The 21,713-nt window shown below is 41.6% G+C and overlaps 1 protein-coding gene across 1 annotated transcript in view; it reads left to right on the plus strand.

Moving 5' to 3' along the window:
* The window catches only part of alk (ALK receptor tyrosine kinase), a 581,112-nt gene that overhangs the window by 517,419 nt on the left and 41,980 nt on the right, over positions 1 to 21,713 (plus strand). Inside the window, exons 11-13 of the mRNA XM_084742736.1 lie at positions 6,558 to 6,662; positions 18,816 to 18,981; positions 20,470 to 20,617. Of these exons, the coding sequence (XP_084598862.1) occupies positions 6,558 to 6,662; positions 18,816 to 18,981; positions 20,470 to 20,617 (419 nt within the window). The remainder of the gene's footprint in view (positions 1 to 6,557; positions 6,663 to 18,815; positions 18,982 to 20,469; positions 20,618 to 21,713) is intronic.

Raw genomic sequence — 21,713 nt, forward strand, 5'->3', positions numbered from 1 at the left:
GAGATTACTTTTTCCAGGAGATATTTGCACACCAATTGTGTTTAATGTCCTTCGGAGCGGCGGCTCTGGTATGGCAGCGCTGAAGGATCATCCGTCCCCGCTTCGCTCACTCTCTACATGTCAAGTTCTTAATCTAAGCCAGCTATCCATTACCTACAATCACACTTGACACAGGCACATTTTATCGCCGATCAATCAGACCGGCTGATGGGAGATGCTGAAGCTCAGCAAAAGACATCGTTTTTGAGAGTGATCACCGTGAGAGATTAGTACGATGGATCCCTGAGCATTATGACATGTCCCTGTAATATGTTTAGGTGGGAAAACATACTGTGAACACATTATGCAGAGGACCAGCCATCCGTGGCCTTTTTCCCTATACCTCTCCTGGCTTTAGTGTGATGTATAGTTTGGCAAGCACGTGTGCTTGATGATGCATCCGTTGCCCTTCAGGTGCTGTCACTTTTATCATTTTATCTTCACCAGCATCATTAAATTAGTTTATTGGGCTAGACGGCACAGGAAGTTCATCGTTTTCTGTCTGCCATATACCATCACTTCTTTCCCCATGCACTGAGATGCATATATAGAAACTCCCCAACATCACACTGTGAATGTGCCTCCTCAGTAGCTGGCCTTGACATCACTGGAGAGTCTATGCAGCACTCTTCAAAAGGAGTTTTCAATGAAAATCTTTTGATATGTTGAGCTAAATTCAAAAAGATATGACAGTCTGTTCAAATTGTATTTACCCACACAGCTACACTCAAAGTTTTATTCATGTCTAATGAAGGTTCAGCTTGTTTTTCTATTCCAATTAACCTTTCTAATTCCCACCCCTTCTGTTTGGCCTTGATGTTCTTTCTCAATTTGTTTCCTGTACTAAGACATGGCTTGCTAACTGGCTGGCTAATCTACATCAATAGTTAGCTAGCTAGTTGCATCTGATAGCTCAGTGGTTTTCATAAAATAAAGTAGCTATAGCCAATCAGAGTGCAAAAGGGGGGTAAAATTAAGCATCAGTCAATCAGGGGCTTTGATGTTTCACACTCTAATGACTTCCACCATCTAGCAATTGTACCAGCAGTGAAAACTGGGGTTCACTTTGACTTTGACTTTGAATTGAATACTGATTATAGTAAATTAAATATGAATTAATAGTTTTTTACTATTGCATATTGCATTAATAATATGGTATGGTAGTATAAGTATGGCTGCCAGAAAATAGCAAAGCACACCTAGAGGCACACTAATGTGCTAACTGGATGGCTTATCCACATCATTCATTAGCAAGCTAGTTAGATAGCATTTTCCTAACATTAGCTAACTTAAGATGTGAATATATATTGCTTCTACAGGTCCTGCACTGATAATGGTCAACCATCTTCAAAATGTGGTTGTCTTTTCAACCACTAGCCTTGTCAAGCTTGCTCAGCTGTCATTGGAGCACAGAGCGAAATGGGTTGGAACTTGGAAAGGATCAATTATGGACTGATTGGTTGGTTGGCTGTTGCTATCTGCCATGCTAACTTGTGTAATACCACTACAGATAAGGGGCATTTATAAGTTTTAGTGCAGTAATTATCACCTGCTCCTGTGAGTGATGAGACACACCATGGACCAGTAAGTACAGATGCTCGACAGTCTTCAGTGTATTCACAGTGATGACATATATATTAGAGCTAATTAGGAGAAGTTTATTCAAGTGTGATTTCGCCCACGTTTATCAGCCACCTTTACATTTATATTTAGATAAAAATGTAGGAGCCATACAGGCAAGTTCAGGTCTGTACCTGACTCAGAATTGTGTCTGTCAAATTGCATTAAGCTGTTGAATACAAAGCTTCAACTACTTGTTCCTTTTTTCAGTTCAGTGCCACACAAAGCTCCTATCAGCCTACATGAGTCTCATGTTTTAGCCTACCTCACATTTAAACATCTTTATCATCTGATGAATCATCAGACTGGAGTTGCACTGCCCTGCGTAGCTGTCCAGCATCACATTGCCCTCTGTCTCTTCAATCTTCTTCCATCACAATTAATTTTGTGGTTAGTGGTCATTTTGAGACTTGCTTTGGATTTTTACAGCCCGCCACGCTGTTGCTCCTGCTTTGCTCTGTGTAGAATGGCAGTGCTACAAACCAAAAGTGACAAAATGTGAGTCAGCTCAGAATCTTCTCGACTGGTGACTCAAATCATCGCTTTTCGGGAGAGCCCTTGCAAGTTAACAGGTTAGGAATCAAGAAGTATAGTATGTTGTCTTGCATTTGGAGAAGAGATAAAACATGTTCTAAACATGCTCTGTGGTAGGCCAGCTTTTAAATCTCACTTTTCCACAAAGACTAACACTGACTGTTAGCATGATATGTCTGTAGTGTGGATATCTCCCCTGAGCTATTGCAATCTCTACATTTTGGGTGGAATTGAGGTGCCCCCCTCCCCCTGTGGCTGGCCTCTGGTGGGCTTCAGGCAGCTTACGGCGCCCTGCTAATGAACAGTGACAGCCACGCCGGCTGTTGCCCTGCCCTCTGGTTCATGCTGCTCTGTGGTGGACCTGCTGAGTCCTTCTCCTGCTGCAGCAGCATACCAATGCTGTGTGCTCGGGCTCTGTCTGTTCCATAGCCTTGCTGTAGCGTGTTACCTCATGCTCAGAATAACAATGCACTGAGCCTTATTAGCGACTTTGTTGAAGATATAAAAAGTTGCTGAACTTGTTGTGTACACATAACACATCCAAGGGTCTTACTTACAGACTGACAGTGTTGTTAAGGGTGCTCACCCCAAACAATCAAACATATTGCGGTCAGATGCGTGCTTAATGTGAGCCATCAAATCTGCACATAAATTCTATCTGTATCAAAGCTCCGGAGCAGTGGCGACTGAGACGATCATATTTATTTGAGGATTACAGGGCTAGGGAATGAGCTATTGATTTTCTAGCTGGCAGTTTTTTCGGTAAGCAGTGCTGAGGTTTTTTTTAAAGCTTTGAAGCCAAAATTACAAGATTTCTTAACTCAGAAAAGGTTCCAGTAGAGACCACCAGCTGAAGAATTTTGATTCACTTTAATGATATATACCACCCAGAGGCCCATAGGTGCAGTTTGAACTGAAGCACAAATAATATTAATGTCAAGTTGTTTAGTTCTAAGTCAAACCAGGTTTTCTTGGACCGAATGGAGCAGCGCCACACAGTAGCTCTCCAAACCTTTCAGCTGTTGAGGGAGCCTCCTGCCATATTGTCATAAACGGTGAGCCTCCAGCCTGAGGTGACAGGGGAGCCAGGATGGAGAAGGGGGAGTGTTTTTGTGGTAAAATGATTATAGAGATAAAGATGAAAAGTCTCGCTTTTGTCCCCCGATGCCCCCCAGAACGATGGCGGGGACAGCAGGCACGATTTGTTCTCACCAAGGAGGCGAATGACACTGTGTGAGCAACTTATTGGGCTCGTCGCAATTAGGAAACTTGTGGCCGCACTTCTGCTTGATATTCAACTCATGCCACTCTTTTTCTGAGGTTTAGAAACACCACCTGCTCATCAATGGGTGGCTGGTGTTATCTGGAGCTGCAACTTTTCTTTTTTACTCCAGTAGTGTTTGTGGCTTGGAGGAGCAAAGAAAATACTCTCATGAAACCTTTAAATCATCCTTTGCTGTTTGCCATCGAGGGCAACCCTATGGAGAATATCAGGCAGCCACAGTGTAAACAAACTGTGTTCTATTCTGCTGCTCTACAAGACAGGCCAGTCTACAACTAAACCTTCTATTTTCTCTTGCCGTATGAAATGCAAATAGGCCCTGAAACCATGTAATCGTCCTCTCAACAGCCTTTTCCATATGCAGAACAGAAATAGAGCTTAATATGCGGGTCATATGCACATGCAGTTTCATTTACAATGCATTGTTTGCATGCCTCAAGTATCTACACTGAGCACATTGAAAGTGTTTAATGAAGAGACTATAAGGAAGTCCCTCATTGGTGTTGATAGACTGAACCATTGTGTCAGTCTGACTGAAACAGCAATGATTTCTATTGTTCTAAAGCTGACGAGGCACTGCAGCCTCTTTGGGTGGTGCACACTGTATCTGGCTTTGTTATAAAAGTTATAAATCAGAGGCAAGACTAGAGGAACAGCGGCAGGTCCAGATCTGACCCACGCCTTTGTTTGGTGTCACAGCAATGCATGATGGCAGCATTATCAGCTCAACAAACCACAGTGAACCTTATCTGACTTCTCTGAAATAATCTCACTTGTACAAAAAGTCTTCTGCTTTCACAATAGGGTCATCTGGCAGCAGAGCCACTGAGGGCTTTTTCTACAGAACATTGAATCAAAGAAACAAGACGTTGGACAGAACTCCTCAACAAAGCACTCTCTGGGAACAGAGTTAAAGTCACGGACACATTTATAGCAGCTGAGCTGAACTGTTGTTTTCTGTGTTCTTAAAATAAGAAAGTGAAACCATTGCTGAGTAGAAAAAAAAAGCTTTGTTTCACAGGAGATGGTACAGGCTCTGCAGTGACTATTGTTAGCAAATTTGTATTTTGAAATTACGATTTTAATCTATCTTGTCCTATAGGTTAAGGTTTCGGTCACTGGCGTTAAAGGGATAGTCAGTGTATTATCTACAGTTGGTGGAGGTTGTCAAGAGAGGTGTACCGGCACCGAAGCTAAGCAATGAATGCTGTGGACTACACATTGTTTGTCTTATTGTGTGACTTTGGTGAATCAGGAATAACCTTTTAAAACACTCACACAGTAACACAAACAAATGGATTGAGGCACTGGTAGACCAGAAACCAGATACACTGTTTTGTGAGATAAAATTACTGTTTTCCCTCAAGTAGTCTGGTTGTTGTGGAGAGAGTGATATTTTGCTTATATAACCGTGACCTGACCTTTATCTGATAGCTAGATAAAGTGGTGAAAATACTCTAAATTAGTATACACTTAAACTGATATTGATTTTTGTTTTAGTAACAGCTCCTCCTTATTTGGAGTTCTTCACAGGCTAGTCTTGCTCTGTCTGGTATGGCGGCAGCGTTGACGTATGATCCAAAGGCCAGTCCAGCCTCCATCTGTTGTAGGCACTACACTTACTATCAATAAGTACCTCATGCAAACCCACTTCAAATAATCCAAACTATCCCTTTAAGGTGTCAACATAAATATCCTTGCACCAAGTAGTATTGAAACTTCTCCAGTCGAACGATGCCTTGATCCTTTTTGTATGCAGATCTAGAAAAGAATAACTATTTGTATGGTTTTGCTAGCAGCCAATCACCACAACTGTTTCTTGATTTAACACATTGTGTGGACGTTGGCTCACTACCGCAGCAGCTACAGCCCATACAGTCTGTGGTGTTGTGAAGTTGAGTGCACTGCATTGGACAGTCAGTTCAGTGCACTGGATTGCCACCAATCCTGTGACATAAATTACACAAAGATTATTTCAGGAATGCTTCCATTTATATGATTGGCATCAAATGAAGAATGATCAAATGAAGTAATCTATTAGTATCAGTATCACTTTAAGGCAGTGTTCCAAACCCTGGTGCTGCCCAGCATGCTTTGAATGTTTCCAGTCTTCAAACACACCTGATTCAAATGATCAGCTCATCCTCATCTTCTGCAGGAGCCTGATAGATAACGTCCTGTTCATTTGAATCAGGTGTGATAGCAGAGAAACATCTAAACCATGCAGGGCACGTACTGGTATTGTAATTTTTTAAACGATGCCCCACCCTACTATAGGATGTTGTCATACTGTTGTTAGACATTGATTTAGTCATTTCTGTGCTTCCTCGAGTAAATACTAGAAAAGTATTTTGTTACGTTCAGCTGACGGGGTTGCAGTGATTGTAGCCTCTGCAGCTCCTCATCAGATGTGGCAAGAGCTTTCTTTAACACCAGTCAGGCAATCTTTTACACCACTGATTGCTGTGCATGGACCTAATCAGAGAAATTGATTCTACTGTTCAGTGATTCAGCCAGGGGAACTCCTGCTACTCCACCTCTCCTGAAAAGAGAATGGGACCAGGTGACTTTTTTTTTTCCAGTTCAGCATCCAACCATGGTAGTAGTTAAAATGAATCTCCCCTATTTAAAAAAAAAAAATCCTCTTTCTTGAACCGCAGTAGCCAATCAGCCAGGCCATTTGGCTGACAGACTTAATTCTGGGTGAGAATTTAAGGGTGAGAGATCAAGGTACCAGAAAGCCTATGATCTCAGTCTTGGGAAAGTGGTGAGGCTGGAGGCCTGATGGATTGCTCTGAAACACTGTGGCTGAATGTGCTTACCCATCTACTGTAGGAACGCACAGAGATGGAACGAGACAGAGAGGAGCTGGATGTTATGAATTCCACTCCCCTTGTGTTGCCATTGGTGGTACAAATGAAAGAATGACCCCTGCTGGTGGTTCCACAATTTCTGTGCCAGTGAGGGGTCTGCAGCTACTGTGCTCTGCTCTTCTTCAGTGTAACGCCAACAGGATTTCATTGCAGCATATGATGGAGAGAAAGTAGAGTATTTTCAATAAATCCATTATATTTCATTTCAGCCAACGGCGAGTTTCCACCGGTGGCCACCAGTACAACCAGACTGCCATTTAGACCAACCAACAAGACTACGCCCCCGTCCTCCGGAAGCCCCCCCCCAGATTACTGTAAGTGTGTTTGTGATAGTATATTCTCTCCTCTTACATTTTCTGTGTCTGTTTCTCTCCTTTGGCTCACACATCACACTCTCACACACACACACGTGTGCTTGCATGCATTAATGATTCACAATTACTCCACACGTGCTGAGCCTGGGCTGCAACAAAGTAAGTGTGCCCCCTGCTGGTCTGCAGAACGTCCACATGTGAGTGAAGGCTGCAGGGATCTCCTTTGGCATTAAATGGAGCAGGACGGGCAGTTTTGAAGTGTAAAATCCTCCAATTTGTCTCCTGAGAATGTCAATGGAGCCACTTACACAGACTTGACATTTTCCACCTAGCACTCCCTCACTCCCCTGCTTCAAAAGGGTAAAGACAAGCAAAGGGATTCAATTTCTATATTTAAAATCATAAGTTAGAGTTACTTTCATATCAAACCTGCTCCAAAACACATTTTCTTAGCTTGTAGCTTTGAAGTGCAGGAGGTACACTGGACTTGTTGAAGCCTGTGTTGAAAGATATCAGCCACTACCTTTATAGTGTTACTCTATGAGGACGCTGTACATTTCTTTAAAATGGATACTCCTTTTTTCAAATAGCTCGCCACTGAGCATGTAGTGACACAGCGCTTATACAAATGTTTCATGAATGTGAACTGTGACTCTGCAGTTCTCCATTCCAAACAGATGAGTGGTTTGGACGGTGTTCGTACACTCCAGGATTGTAATTGCATTCATCTATATCTTGTTTTCTCTCCCAGGCGGCATAAAAGGCTTTTATGGTATTCATACGCTGTTAAAGCCCAGCAAATCAATTTTGTAGCGTACGGAGGCTCGCCTCCTATTTGAAACTGGTTAGAGGAATCACACTCTTACACTGCAGGCCCAGAGAGACCCACTGATCAACTGATTTGCATCAGGTTTTACTTGAACACTCAGAAAAACCACAGCCAATACACATTTTCAGCCTACATGAGTTGCAACAATTAGTTGCAAATGTGAATATTGTCTTTTTTCCTTTGTCCTCTGTTGCAATAAACTGAATATCTTTTCATTGTCAACAAAACAACACATTTGAGGACATCACTTTGGGGAAACTGATCAACATTTTTAACCATGTTATCGCATTTTATGGACCAAACAGCTAAACAGTTAATGGAGAAAGTGATCGACAGATGAATCGATAATGTCAATAACGTATATTCCATTATTCAAAGAACATTGTGCATAACACACAAGACAAACTGATCAGTACAGTACAACTAAAAACTGATTGTTTTGCTTTGTTGTTAGACTGTTAGCCAGTGCTTTTCCTAACAGAAGAAGAAAAGAAAAGAGAGAGGTGAGCAATAGCAGTGAATGCGAGCTGACTGATTAAAGGGTAATTTCACATATTTCACAGACATTGCATGGAAACCGTAAACACACATAAGTACACATAGACATAAGAAAGAAATATATATCAATTGAAAAATAACACAAGTAAGAAAAAATAAAAGTAGTAGAAAAAACTTATCTATCTGTATGTATGTATGTATATGTATATATACATTATAATGTATATATACATTAGACATGTGCTCAAAGTTGAAAGGTTTTTGTTTTGTTTTTCATTAAAATGCAATGAGGCAGCATGAATGAAGATGTGAAAAATAACCATGACAAGTTATTGCAGAAGAGTGAGGAGTTTGGTTCAAACAGAAAATAAAGCGCTGAGAGTTGTGAGTGTTGTCTGTTAGACAGAGGTGAGGTGCTGTACAGAGTTATTGCACTGGGCAGGAGAGATTTCCTGTAACGGTCACTGTGACAGCGAAGCTCAACCAGTCTGTTGGAGAGTGTGCTATGCTGACTGTCCAGTATGTGGTGGAGTGTGTGGTTAGGATTATACATGATGGATAAAGGTGTCCAGTTTGCAGCCAATTACGGGTCTAGCCTAGTTTATTTGGTGTGTTTGTGTCACCGGCTCCAATGAGTAGAGCACAGAACAAAGTAAAGTGCACTGGCCACAGCAGATATTTCAGATTTTACAGACTTCCAACATGTTGCAACATCTCAGCTTCCTCAGGAAATAAACTTTGCTCATCCCCTTCTTGTATGTAGGCTTTGTGCTGGTCTCCCAGTTCAGTGTGTTATCAATGTGAATGCCCAGGTACTTGCAGTCCTCAGCCACGTTAAAATTCTGTCCCAGAATGCACAGGGGTTGTGAAGCAGCCATAGGACCTTGGGAACAATGACCCCAGGTCACTTGCGCAGGTTAGGGCTGAAGACATCTAGTTTAAGATGAGAACAATCTGGGGTTGTGGAGTTGTATGTCTGCATGCCGCACCTCATCCTTGCCTGAAGCAAACAGCTAAAAGCTACATTTGCCGCTAGTCACCAGGTTTGATTTTGATCTTCCTTTTCAAATTGTTCATCATGAGTCTGACAGTGTTGCAGGAGTGCATTTATAATCTGTGGAATAGTCCTTTAAGCCAAACAGATGTCTCTTTTCCACTTACTTCCAGCACTGCTGATTTAAAGGGAAAATTTACTACTTTTTATGTGGATACCAGTCAGTGTTGATGTTAAATGTTGCCAACTGAAGCAATAATTTTCTTGTGCATGAGTTCTCCTGCTGAAAAGTCAGTTGTATTTCCACCAACCAAGCTTTGACTGTTGTAGAAAATGTTTTAAATCCTGAATCTGCTTTAAACTGTCAGGGAGGGAATTCCAAAGGGTTGGACATTTGCTTGAGAATGTAGTTTGCGCAAAGGAAGTCTTGCCGTGTCTAATTCTACAATTTCACTCTGATGTGCCACGGGTATTAGTGGCAGTATAGTAAAGTCTAGTTATAAATGTATTAAAAACAGATGGAGCTAGCTGGTGGATTTGAACGTAAGTGTAAGATCGGAGCAGTTAATGTAATTATTAAGACTGTACATCTTTTAAATTTTGCAATTATGAAGTTTCTTGCCCGGAGTTTTGATAGTTTTGTTTTAACATCATTCAATCTTCCCTTTAACACAAAGCATTCCTTCTGCTGAGCACACGCTGACTACTACAAACTACAGCAAACTGGGCCTGACATGCCATAAAAAGCAGGGATGGTGCAGCAACATTGCTCAACAACTGAACAACATGGATGAAGGATACCTTAGGATGTCTGGGCCTTAATATGTTAATTTTCTGGGTCTGTCTGTGCAGCGGCTTGTCCAACTGAATGTCTGTGAAGTCTTGAACACAGAGCCGTCTGTTTGTCTCTCGAGGGTCAAACCGGGACAGGAAAAGATCAGACATTAGCGTTTGGCCGACCAGCGTGATTTGATAATGTTACAGGATTATGCATTGAAGTGGAGCCACAAGCGCGGGTCAGTCAGCAAACAAAGGCCTTTCAGTCTGTCAAGAAAATCTTTTATGCTGAGCAGGACACATGGCATTTGAGAAAACATTTCGTATACAATATTATATAAAAGCTATCTCATATATGGGAGTTTGCAACCAGGATTTAGCTGCAAGGGCAGCAACAAAAAGGTTATTTTAATGTGCTTACACAGGTAATACTCAGTGTGGTCACAATAAAGCCAGCAGACTTAAATCTCCTCAGAGAAAGATGGGACTTTGAGATCACACCGCTCTCGCCCTTGTGATTATCATAGATATTAACTTGGGGGAGAAAGAAGTTGAACTTGCAGTTATACCTTGGCCATTTCAAAGACAGCCTTGAGCGGTTAACATGCGCCTGGCGTCTCCCCCACTCCCCTTCTGGAGCTGATGCTTTGACGTCTGCGGGGCAGGACGGCAAGCCTGATGAGGGTTTTAGCTCAGCAGACCTGTCACTCCAACAAGGCTCTCTTCTTCCCCCGACACGCTCAATGATTAACCCCGCCGACGTCAACGTCTCCTGTCTCCCTTCACTCTACCCTTCATCTTTCCTTTCACTCCACTGCCATATCAGGGTCTAGCACATTTTGTTCCCCTGTGTTCCCCCATTTGTTTCCCATCTTCGCCATTTAAAAGCTGTTATTGACTGTCTGTTAGTTCACAATACTGCCCTACCCTACCGCCGTCTTGTCTTTCTGTCAGTGCCCCCTCTGATCTTGCTGTGTTGTCCCACTTCGTCCTCCTGCTCTACTTCTTTTTCCTTTCACCCTGACTCCACCTTCATTCTGTTCTTTTTTCTTGTTCTTTTCCCCCTCATTTCCATTGATTCCCCTCTATTCTGGCAGCAGTCACTTTCATTCCTCACCACTGCCCCAGTGTGTGTGGCAGCCACCTCTCACTGCTGACTCATCAGTTGGGGAAGGAAGTGAAAAAGGCAACCTATATGAGCTTCCTTCCTGTTCTTCCTGTGATTACCTCTCCTGATGGGAAAGAAACGCGTCACTAACCTCAAGATGAGCTCCGGGCTTATTTTTCTCTGGCCATTCACTGTATGAGTGTGTGTGTGTGTGTGTGTGTGTGTATGTGTGTGTGTGTGTGTGTGTGTGTGTTAGAGATGGAGTAAGATTAGTGTTTTCAGGTTCTTTTAAGACAATAAAAGAACTTTACACAAATGCACTGTCACAGTGCGACAAAATGTCATCATATTTACACCTTATCTGCAAAAGCGTAGCAGTGTGTACAAGCATTAGCTTCTTTGAACAGGCAGCAGATTTTCATATCAAGGCGTTCCAGTTCAGCTCATACAACAACAGACAACAACACAAACCCAACTTCTGTAGAGCAGATGAAAACTGGCATCAAATCAAAGACAGACGGGATGCTGATTGAAGCAATCCCATTGGCTCTTGAAAATAACTGACAGCAGATGTTGGTCCCTGAACGCTCCGTGCAAAGGAGGAAAGGAGGTTTGGCCGTTACACGCTCGCTAATTAGCTGCCGAGCCCAGATGTAGTGAGTCTGCTTCATTTGACTATACTTGTTCATAAACACTGGCCTGCGGCAATCAGTTAGCTAGTTGTTGTTACTTTGGGTTTTTAGAGGAGGAACATTAGTCACTAAGACAGATATGAGACTGATAACGAGCAGTGCCACGCAAAACAGGCTTTTGTAATTAATTGGACTCTGGTGCTCCATAAGCTTTGTACTTAGCATTCTGAGCCATTCATGGTGTGCCAGCCTTGATCCATCTTTCTAATCGCCATCCCAAAGAGGACAACTGTCACTGGATAAGGAGGGTATTTTTTATATATATATGCACATGCTAAGAGAGGAATGCAGCACAGAATGAGAATTTTTTTAACTGCAGCATGTTTAGGGTGCATCTGGATATATTTTAAAATTAAAATTGTGTAGAAATATAATAGACCCAGAAAACATGCAGCAGCATGCAAAAACAAGTTATCAAATGTATTAATGCTTTTGGTGCATTTATTTACAGTGCTTGATTTTGAATGAAAAGCAGTGGTGCAGACAACACTAGAATAGACAACAACAAGAACAAGATGTTGAGTCGGTGTTTGTTTGACAGTTATTGTTGAGGCTAAATCATATCGTGATGATCAGTCTGAATTGTGTTTTCATTTTCTGTTTGAGTGGTGGGGTTATTTTACCCCACAGTCACTGATCAGAAGTGATCCCTTGTATGTAATTTTCAGTCAGCACAGATGCTGCGGTGGCTGTTGTTAAGAACGATTAACTCAACATTTGTTATGTCCATCGAAGCCATATGTAGATTATGCAAAACTAACATGCTGTTTAAAGGAGTGATACCAAAACTGAAAATTCTTTTCACTGAAAAGCCCAAAGAACAACAGCTGCACAAGTGGTCCTGGGATGGAGGAGTTGTGTGAAATGGATTTTGTGATGGCATACTTCTAGAAACACGATGTCCTCATTCTTAGCGGGTGTTCAGACTGAAAACAGCACTGTGTTAAAATAACGCAGGGGGCTGTGATAGTGAGGGCATGTTGCTTCAGGCACCACTGAGAAAATGAATCCAGGAAATAGATCCACACTCTAGTTTGAGTAGTCAGTCAAGACGCTCAATCTCCCAGCTTTCATTGTTAAAACTGGCTCCGCAGAACCAAAAAGGCTTTCTGGCAAAGTTTCATACAGATGCTAATGGGTACCAATGGGTTCTAATGGGTTGTGCATCAGTATGAGACTCTGAAGGGCGTGAAAAATATGTCAGGCATTAACAACCTGGGATGAGAACGAGTTGTATGGTGCCCATTCTTTTATATTTTTTGACGACAAACAGCAGAAATGTGCAGTTCACGTTACAAAATAATCCAGCAGAAATATGCACTTGCATGCAGTGCCTTGCAGGATTACATTGCATTGTATTGCAGCAAAGAGGGTTCAGCTTTGTTACTGGATCCCCATACATTGACAATCCCACTGTGTTGATGACGCACTGGCCACATTCAAATGACTGCAAGGGTCACATTCTCTCATGCAGGGTGAATGTCTTTTTGACAGTGTTATAAAAAGTACCCAAAAGTCATACTTGAGTAAATGAATTAGATATTGTGAAAGTCAGCCATACAAATGGTACTTAAGTAAAGTTTTACCTGTGAAGTATCTGATATTAAATGTATTTAAACATGCTACAAAGAGTTTTTAACTGGTTATGAAACAATCTCTTAGGCAAAACCATCAAGAAGATTGATTATCCCTTTTCTATAGTTATTCTTAATGTTTGCCACCAGGTCGTATTCTCCTTGAAATCCAATGAAACAATTTACAGCATGCAAACTGGGAGAGACTGTGTTTACATTTTTCCAGGCAAAGTTATATTAGCCAGTTAAAAAGAGGCAGGGAGAGATTTTTCTTTAAATAATTTTATTTATGACCTCAAATTTTGTGGTTATGTTGGTGGAAACTCTTTTGTCCACAGGTGCCTCCAGAATCAACACAATATGAAAGTTCCTTGTCGTTGCTTTTAGTGTAAATTAATTTACTGGTAATAAATGTACATCAGTATCAAAAGTACAAATTTAAGTAATTTTAACCATGTATGCATATACTGTATACATACTTACATACAGTTTGTTACAATCATACCTTTTACAATCAAGGAGATGCATGTTTTTTACTGGACAGGAAGAATTGGCTCAGTTATTTCTCCAACAGTGAATGAAGCGATATTGAACAAGGCTAACCCAATCACAGCTACATTCAAAAATAACACAATACTTACAGAATATAAGCCTCAGATAGCAGTGTGACGCAACGTCTCTTCTTATAGCGAGTGATAATTTTTTTATCAACACTCAAAGAGTCTCATTGCTTCATTCAGACTTTTCACAGAAATAACTGAGTGCTGAAATGCTTGTTTACTTGTTACTGATTGGACCGAGAACTGTCTTTGTCGTTCATAAAGGATGACATGTTTACTGTAGTCTTCTTCTAATAATATTCAGAGGAGATAAAGACTGCTGGAGCACATTGCTGTCAGAATAGCAATCCAATCAGAGGCGTTTTTCTTAACTCTGAAACTGTCTCTTTGACTCTCATTAATGAGTGTTTAGCCTCTTTCTTTGATGGAGACCACTGTTTTCTATGATGACGGCATACCACCGGTGGCAAAGTTCACAGAAACAGAGATGCTTATAATAGACAGACAGAGTCCCCCCAGGGACACATATCAGTATTTGTGTGTGTGTGTGTGTGTGTGTGTGTGTGTGTGTGTGTGTGTGTGTGTGTGTGTGTGTGTGTGTGTGTGCGCATGCTGCAGGTCAGTGGGGCAGATGAGCGTTCACACCACTTATTAGAGAAGACTATCATCTGTGAGACCACATCTTGCTTTTGTTTGTTCTGCCAAGTGCCTATCACAGAATGGCTCATTACGGCGGTTGGATGGTGTGTTCGAGTGCATGTGTGTATTACAACCCACTCATATTGATGGACCAACGAGATCGATCAGCTGGGTTGAAGTGTGAAACTAACGGCACCCTGGAGAAAAGAGAGTGAGAGATCGTACAGAGGACTCGGCAGCAGCAGCAGCGCTAATGTCAGAAAGTCAAGTCCACTTTACATAACAAGGATCTTATTCATATCAAATAGCCAAAAAGTCATTTCTTCATTCTTCACTTCTTCTTTTTTTTTTAAAATAATATTCTACCTTAACTGATTGCCATCTCAGAGTAACCCATTAAGTACAGTGGGATTTAGGTCTAAAGTACTGTTTGGCTTTGGAGGCTTTTCTGCTCCAGTGATGGATTTATTTCCAGAACTCTTAACTCTTTTTTACCTTGTTGGGTGCTGAAAATACTGACTTGAGGGATCAATTTACTCTTGCTGGATGGGAGCCAGACAGAACACCAGTCACCCCCACAACAGTATTTTTTTTACAGTAGGAGTGCATTTACTAAGAACAGGCTGAACTCCAAATCTTTCTCTTACCATGGTGGTGCTTTAAAAGGATTCTGAAAGTAATGGCTGCTCACGCTTGTCTCTGCTGGCAACACTTTACCAAACTCAAAAGAGATGTTTATAGGGACACCGGGTGCACTTGTCTTGGATCAATCACCATGAGGGTCAGACTGACAAATCTGATTCTCGACATGCAGTTCATCCAGGTTTCAGCAGTAATGCTAGCCATCATTTAAACTGGCAGAGACAGAAACAGGCCGCCTAGATGAATGTTTCTTCATGGCTTCAAAGTGTTAACACTATACTCTCTTTCAGGTTCATACTTTTATTTGGGGGCTCTGCAAGAATAGGATAGAATAGAATGTTTCTCATGTTGTCCATTGTTGCAGAACCTCTACTTACTCCCTCACTCCATTTTAGCCCCTGTCTGTTTAGGGCCCCTGTCCCAAAATCTTAATTCTGCTCTGATTTGTCAACTGGCCCACATGCGGACACCATAGCTCGCCACCAAGCACCCAGGAAGAGCTTGGGTTTTGATATAGTGGCCAAACCGTGTAATGACAACTTTATGTGATGCACTGTGACCCAAAAAGACTTCTTTCCCATAGACCTACCTTGTGCAAGAAGTAACTGTAAAACAATGGATACATTTTTAGCGTTACAACTTGTGCAGAGTTTGATCATTTTGGTCCAAGAGCTGTATGATTAAATAATTTTATTATTTAAGGGCTGAACAGGAAGTTAGCTGTTCAGAAAGCAGAAGTTTGTTGTGTTCTTGTTCCTTGAGCTGCACAATGCACATGCAAAAGATCTGGCATGGAAGTTGGCTTTATGCACCATTGAACAGCTCTCGTAGGAATGAACAGAGGTCTGCCTCCAGCACTCTAGCCAGTTCTCCTTAATATATCCACAGGGAATCCTAACAATCAATAGCTATGCTTTTACTGTGAATATCACTACAGTAACTGCTATTAAACCAAAAACTTAACAGCTGTGCATGTTCCAACAGTAATCTGATCCGTATTATCCTGAATACACAACTTTATGGTCTGAGCACGCTAGCTACTGGGTGCTAGTCAAGGTTACACGTTGTTTCCAAGCAAATTAATTCCTGCATTTTAACCATTTCTTTTTCACACATATCATGTTTTTTATATATGCCCTCCCTATATAGCATGTCAAATAAATGTATATATACATACATATATGTATACACGTCAAAAAAATAAACAAGAAAAAACAGTTGACAACTGACCTACTATTCTCGATATTTTGTTTTAAATGAGGCTAAACATTCACACAGTTTCTCTTGACTCTTTGTCAGTTATATAACATTGATTCACATCACTACAGCCTATGGGTGTAGAAACATTTGCAGCGCACATGTCTTCACCAGGATCAACAAGATAAGCTAGAGGAAAACAACATTATGCATGGGAAAACTGGCAAATCACAGACATGCAGCATCCGTCCTTGGGCACAGACTGTTACCAGCACTTGTTGATAAAGCAGTCCATAAAGAAATGATTAGCTTACACATAGAGTTTTCCAGTTCTTGTGGGGAGTTTTCCATCACATTTCCATTAAAAATAAGGTTAGTGGGAGTAGGCAAAGACGTTTGTGTTGGTTTGAGGTAGTAACAGAAGAAAAGGTACAGGATCAGTGTTTTGTGTGTGAGAGAGTAACTCTCTTTGGCATGGCCTTGGGCTTTGTAACTTTGCGGACATTTTACATGCACAAAAAGGATATATAACACATTATAGAAAAGGGAAAAACCCAAAAAGCATTATACGGCCACTTTAAAATGATTATGTTGCAAAATCACATTACTTCTTTTCCTGTGAAAGCACGATTTCTCCCTATAACTCAATGGAAGTTAAATAATAAGAAAATGGTGTATATTCTCATTTTGTTGTTCGAGGTAAACACTAGACACTGGGGCACACTAAAAATACCAGCTTCCTGCAGTTATTTTCCTCAGGCAGAGAGGGTGGGTTTTGGCGAGATATCCTTGTAAATACTGGGATCTCAATTCCTGTGCTTCAGCTCTAATAGGCACTACACAGCAGGCAACTTGAACAGCAATAGGTGTTGTGGTGAGAGCATCATAAGCTTAGGTTGCACTCCTGAGACTTGTCTCATGCCATCTCTCCTCTTTCACCGTTTAATCACTTTACTGTATCAGTTTTTGCAAAAAGTTAAAAAAAAAAAAAAGCCCTGAAAGTCTGTGAGCTTCTAATCACAGACGGTGTTATAATGACACTGAGCTGCAACTCAGAGGCTATAAAAGCCATCATGTGAGCGGTTCTGTTGCAGGAATGACTTTGACTTGTGTCAGATTCGCATCCCAGACTCTGGAATGAATGATAAGTAGTCTCGGCGTTCACAGCCAGGCAGAGGGAGAAAGAAGAGACAGACAGAGGTGCTTCACTCCCCAGTGTCTTCCCCACTGCTCTGTGTTCACAAGCCTTAAATCAGGATTTAGCACTGCAGCGTTAAGTCCATCCACGTCCATCTGACAAGACTAATCTCGTGCTAATTACAGTGAAAAGAACTCCAATTAGCACCAACACATGGGATTACACAGAAAATGAGGAGAAATGTTTGTCACCTGTGATCCTGTCACTACATCCCCTGCTGCACTTGTGAATATGATGATAGTGGCATCTCATATGAGCAGCTCGCAGCTTGGAACCCGCCTTCCCAATGTGTAATAATTTTCTTCATGTCTGTATATTTGGGTTTTATTGACGTTAAAGTGGAGCGGTGGGGAATGCTGAAGTGGAATGAATGTGAGACAAATAGGACTATAATGACTTTGTGGTGCACACTGAATCTCAGCCTCTCTATCATCTTTAAGTTTACTAAAGTGTATGTGTACTCTTAGAAACAAGGGTTCCAGAAGGGTTCTTCCTGAAGTGCTGAGGCTTTACCCAGAACCATGTGCTTCTGAAGAAACCCTTTTTTGAAGAAAGGGCTCATCAAGGATTCTTTGTAGGACTAGGGGTTCCATAAATAACCCTTTGTGGAAGAAAGTTCTTTGAGGATTGTTAAAAACATAGGTGTTAAAAGATGTTTCCTTAATTTAAACAATGTTAGTTGTAACATAGATTCTTTAAATGATGGATGACCACAATATACATTTTGTTGCCTCACTTGTAGAGCACAGTACGGTTCTATACAGGATTGCATAGTAATGGATCACATGTAAAAAGAAAAAAAGTGACCCAAAAGTATTCAGATTAATATTTTTGGTAATCAAATGGGTTACACTACTAATTACAAAAATTGGCATATAATTTGTATTCTGTTACTGGTACATTTCAGAGTAATCTGACCTAACCCTGGTTCTTTGTGGAATCCATGAAAGACAAGGGGGCTGTGGGTGAAACATTTATAAAATCTATTTTTAGATCAGCTTGATGGGTTTTAGATGAACTCTACTATAAAAGGGTTCTTGTTAGCACCCCTAGAATGTGGAAAGATTCTGGACAGAACCACAGACAGAATGAGTTCAAAAACCAGAGTTAATTTGGTGGAAGCGGGCTTAGATTGGGTTCTGGGTAGAATCATTCCACCACTGAAGGTTCTCTGTTGAACCTCTCATAAAGGTTCTGGAGAGAACTTTTCACAGATGGTTCTTGGTGTAACCCTCTGAAAGGCTGCCAAGAGGAGCTTTAATAAAAGGTTGTACCAGAAGCCAGTTCTCCTATAGGGACAAGCCAAAGAACCTGATAATGATTCTAGTTAGTGCCACTTTATTTCTAAGAGTGTGTGACTGGGTAGAGAACGTGTTCCTCCACAGCTGTGTGCTATATTAAGGGCTTAATGTTATCTTTTTTTTTTTTCTTTTTTCCATGTGCAGCCAAAAAATGGATTTTCCATACCTGTGGGGCTGTGGGACCTGAAGGGCCAACTCCCACACAGTGCCTCAACTCCTACAGGAACAGCAACGTCAACGTGACAGTAGGCACCCGAGGGCCCTTCAAAGGCATTCAGATGTGGCGGGTCCAGGAAACTGGCACCTACAGGTACGGCTGTTGCCAGAGTAGAAAGCCTCAGAGCAAACAGCGCGCTGTTGCATTATTTGTACAACGCCCACTCTCTTGCAGTCGTATCTCTTTTTTAAGGGTCTCGGTAGATTGCGGGGCCAGTCATCAGGTGCATACACTTGGCCCCATGGGCACTCAACATACAAATAGTATACAATACACACTTAACCTCACTTTCCAAGGCATCAACACACTCTGCAACTCTTTTTGCTTTTTGCCACAATGCAGACTCTTCTTCACGCCCACCTCCACTCCTCTGTGCATCAGCAGCGCATCAATCTTCCACAAGCAAACAGAGAAATATCACTATCAGATTCATGCAGGAGGGAGCAGAGGCTGGAGTAATGGCAGCTAAATAGCGTGATTCACTGAGTCCAGAAATCCAAAAACCGCCCACCTGCACAGCTATGTTGGTGGCCATTCGAAATACCTCAATAATCAGCCTCAGCACCTTGACCTCAAACTGTGTACGACTCCAGGATTAATGCTGTAATATCCACTACCTGGTGCAGAGATCAATACTCCTCCTGTGGGCAGTCATGACAACATGAGGCGTTTAACTTGGATTTGACTTGGAAGCTTCAAACAAAAGTGTCTGTGAAAGCTGCGGGCCTCCCACATCAACACAAAAACAAACACACACACACACACACTCTCGCACACACAGCACTAAGCTCAGCCAAAAAACCCATGAGTCTTAAAATACCTAACTAACAACAGTGTGGACAGCACTGTCTTAACACATGTCCCGGAGTTTTAGAAAAACACCTTCTGTCTCCACACAAAACTCCAGGCTCGTGGTCCTGACGCAGGCCCGGTCGAGCTGGCGGAGGCTGTAAATGAAGCTGACAGACGGCCACAGAGATGAATATGCGCTCTGCATCTCCCAAAAGTCATTAGGCAAACAGCTGAGGTAGCTACTGAGCACCGGGCAACACTCGCTCTCTCTCTGCCCACCAAGCACGACCACCAGGGAAGAGAAATATCGAAGCGCTCCCAAAAACCAATCAAGTTGGGTTTTTTTTGTTTGTTTGTTTTGTTTTTTTTTTCCTGGCAAGAAAACTGGAGCATTTGAAATTAGTGTCTTCTGCTACAAAGGTGTGTGTATTTTTATGTCTGTGTGCCTGGTGTATGTGTGTGCTTCAGAACAGTGTACTGTGAGAGGTCGAAATATTTTTTATTAAAAATGCCCAGGGTGACAGTGTGTTTTAGTGTTTCCAGATTAATTTAGGAATACATGAGGACTGTTAATCAGCCTTGGGGTACAGCTTAGAGCATACAATAAATACATCATCACCTTTGCCCATAAAACCCCCTCAAAACCAGATGGAAACACTGAAAAAAAACAGCCAGCCTTTCCTTTCTTGTATCGTTAGGATAATTATCCTGCTAATGAGTGTTTTTTCAGTGCTTGTGTTATTTATGTCTGTGTGCCTCTCCACATTTATGTCTGTCAAATCATTCCAGGATCACGGCCTACGGTGCAGCTGGAGGTCGAAGTGTTTTGGCCATGAGCAGGTCATATGGTGTTTACATCACGGGAGACTTTCTGCTGAAGAAGGGCGAGCTGCTTTACATCTTGGTGGGGCAGCAAGGAGAGGATGCATGCCCCAATGTAAGTCTTATTTCTTTCTCAGTGTGTATTTGCACCCAGGTGAAAATAGTCTCAAGACAGCATTTGCCTATTTACATCTGGCCCTCCAGTTTGGCTATAAAGAGCGACAAAGTCTCTGCAGAGAGGAGGTTGTGGTGGTTGAATGGATTAAACACAGGACTCTCCCCCAGGAAACTGGGTTGTGCGTCATGTGTGAAACTAGAAGTCATTGTCTAGAAGTCACCTGTTGCTCTTGTAGGAAAACTTCATGATTTGCCTCTGTCATGCAGGTCATGCCATGCATGCAATCCACATTAGCTATTTAGACCCTGGGTGCAAATAGCATCGTTTGCTACAGACAGCTGGGTGCTCTGCCATGCTAGGCAGTATACACCCAGGTGCAAATAGAATTGTAGGCAACTGACATCTGCAAATGCAAATTTTTAAGTCACTGTAGTTCAGTTCAAGTATACTATCATGTGGTAAATCAATGTTCAGTAACATAAGAACCTACATTCTACAGTATGTCATAAAAGCAAGATAAACCTTAAGAATTAATTACAATAATGCAGATTCAAGTTATGGATCTACTTTAAATGCAGTGTGCTACAATGATCCAACTATCCAAATTAGGAGTTGAACATATCTTTCTTTTATAGACAGTCTGTTAGAGTTTTTTTTTCTCAATGATTAAAGTTGCTCACACATGTTTTGTCAACAGATTTATATTAATAACATTAAGGTCTGTGGAGAAATATCAGAAATGCTCTTTTTCCTCTCTGCCAGCCGGAGGGACATGTCCCTGTCTGTTTGATTGACATCAGCTGTCAGAGCAAATATGCTGCTGTAGTAGACAAAAAACCCTGCAATTTAATGTTAGTGTGACTTTAAAGAGATAGTCCAGATTATCTGAAGTGGGGCTGTATGAGGTACTTCTCGAAAGTCAGTCACAGGTGGTCAGCACGCCACCAGTTTAGAGAAGCAGAGAGGAGTAACGGTGTAGCAAGCTAAGCAATGTACTGCTGTGGACAGGGTCAGCAAGAAAAGGCATCAAGAGGTCAATATCAGTTTCAATGTAAGTTTTATTTATAAGATTTTTTCCACTTTACATTGCCAT

Source organism: Lutjanus erythropterus, chromosome 18, assembly GCF_056507025.1.
Source record: "Lutjanus erythropterus isolate fLutEry1 chromosome 18, fLutEry1.hap2, whole genome shotgun sequence".
Taxonomy (NCBI): Eukaryota; Metazoa; Chordata; class Actinopteri; order Lutjaniformes; family Lutjanidae; genus Lutjanus; species Lutjanus erythropterus.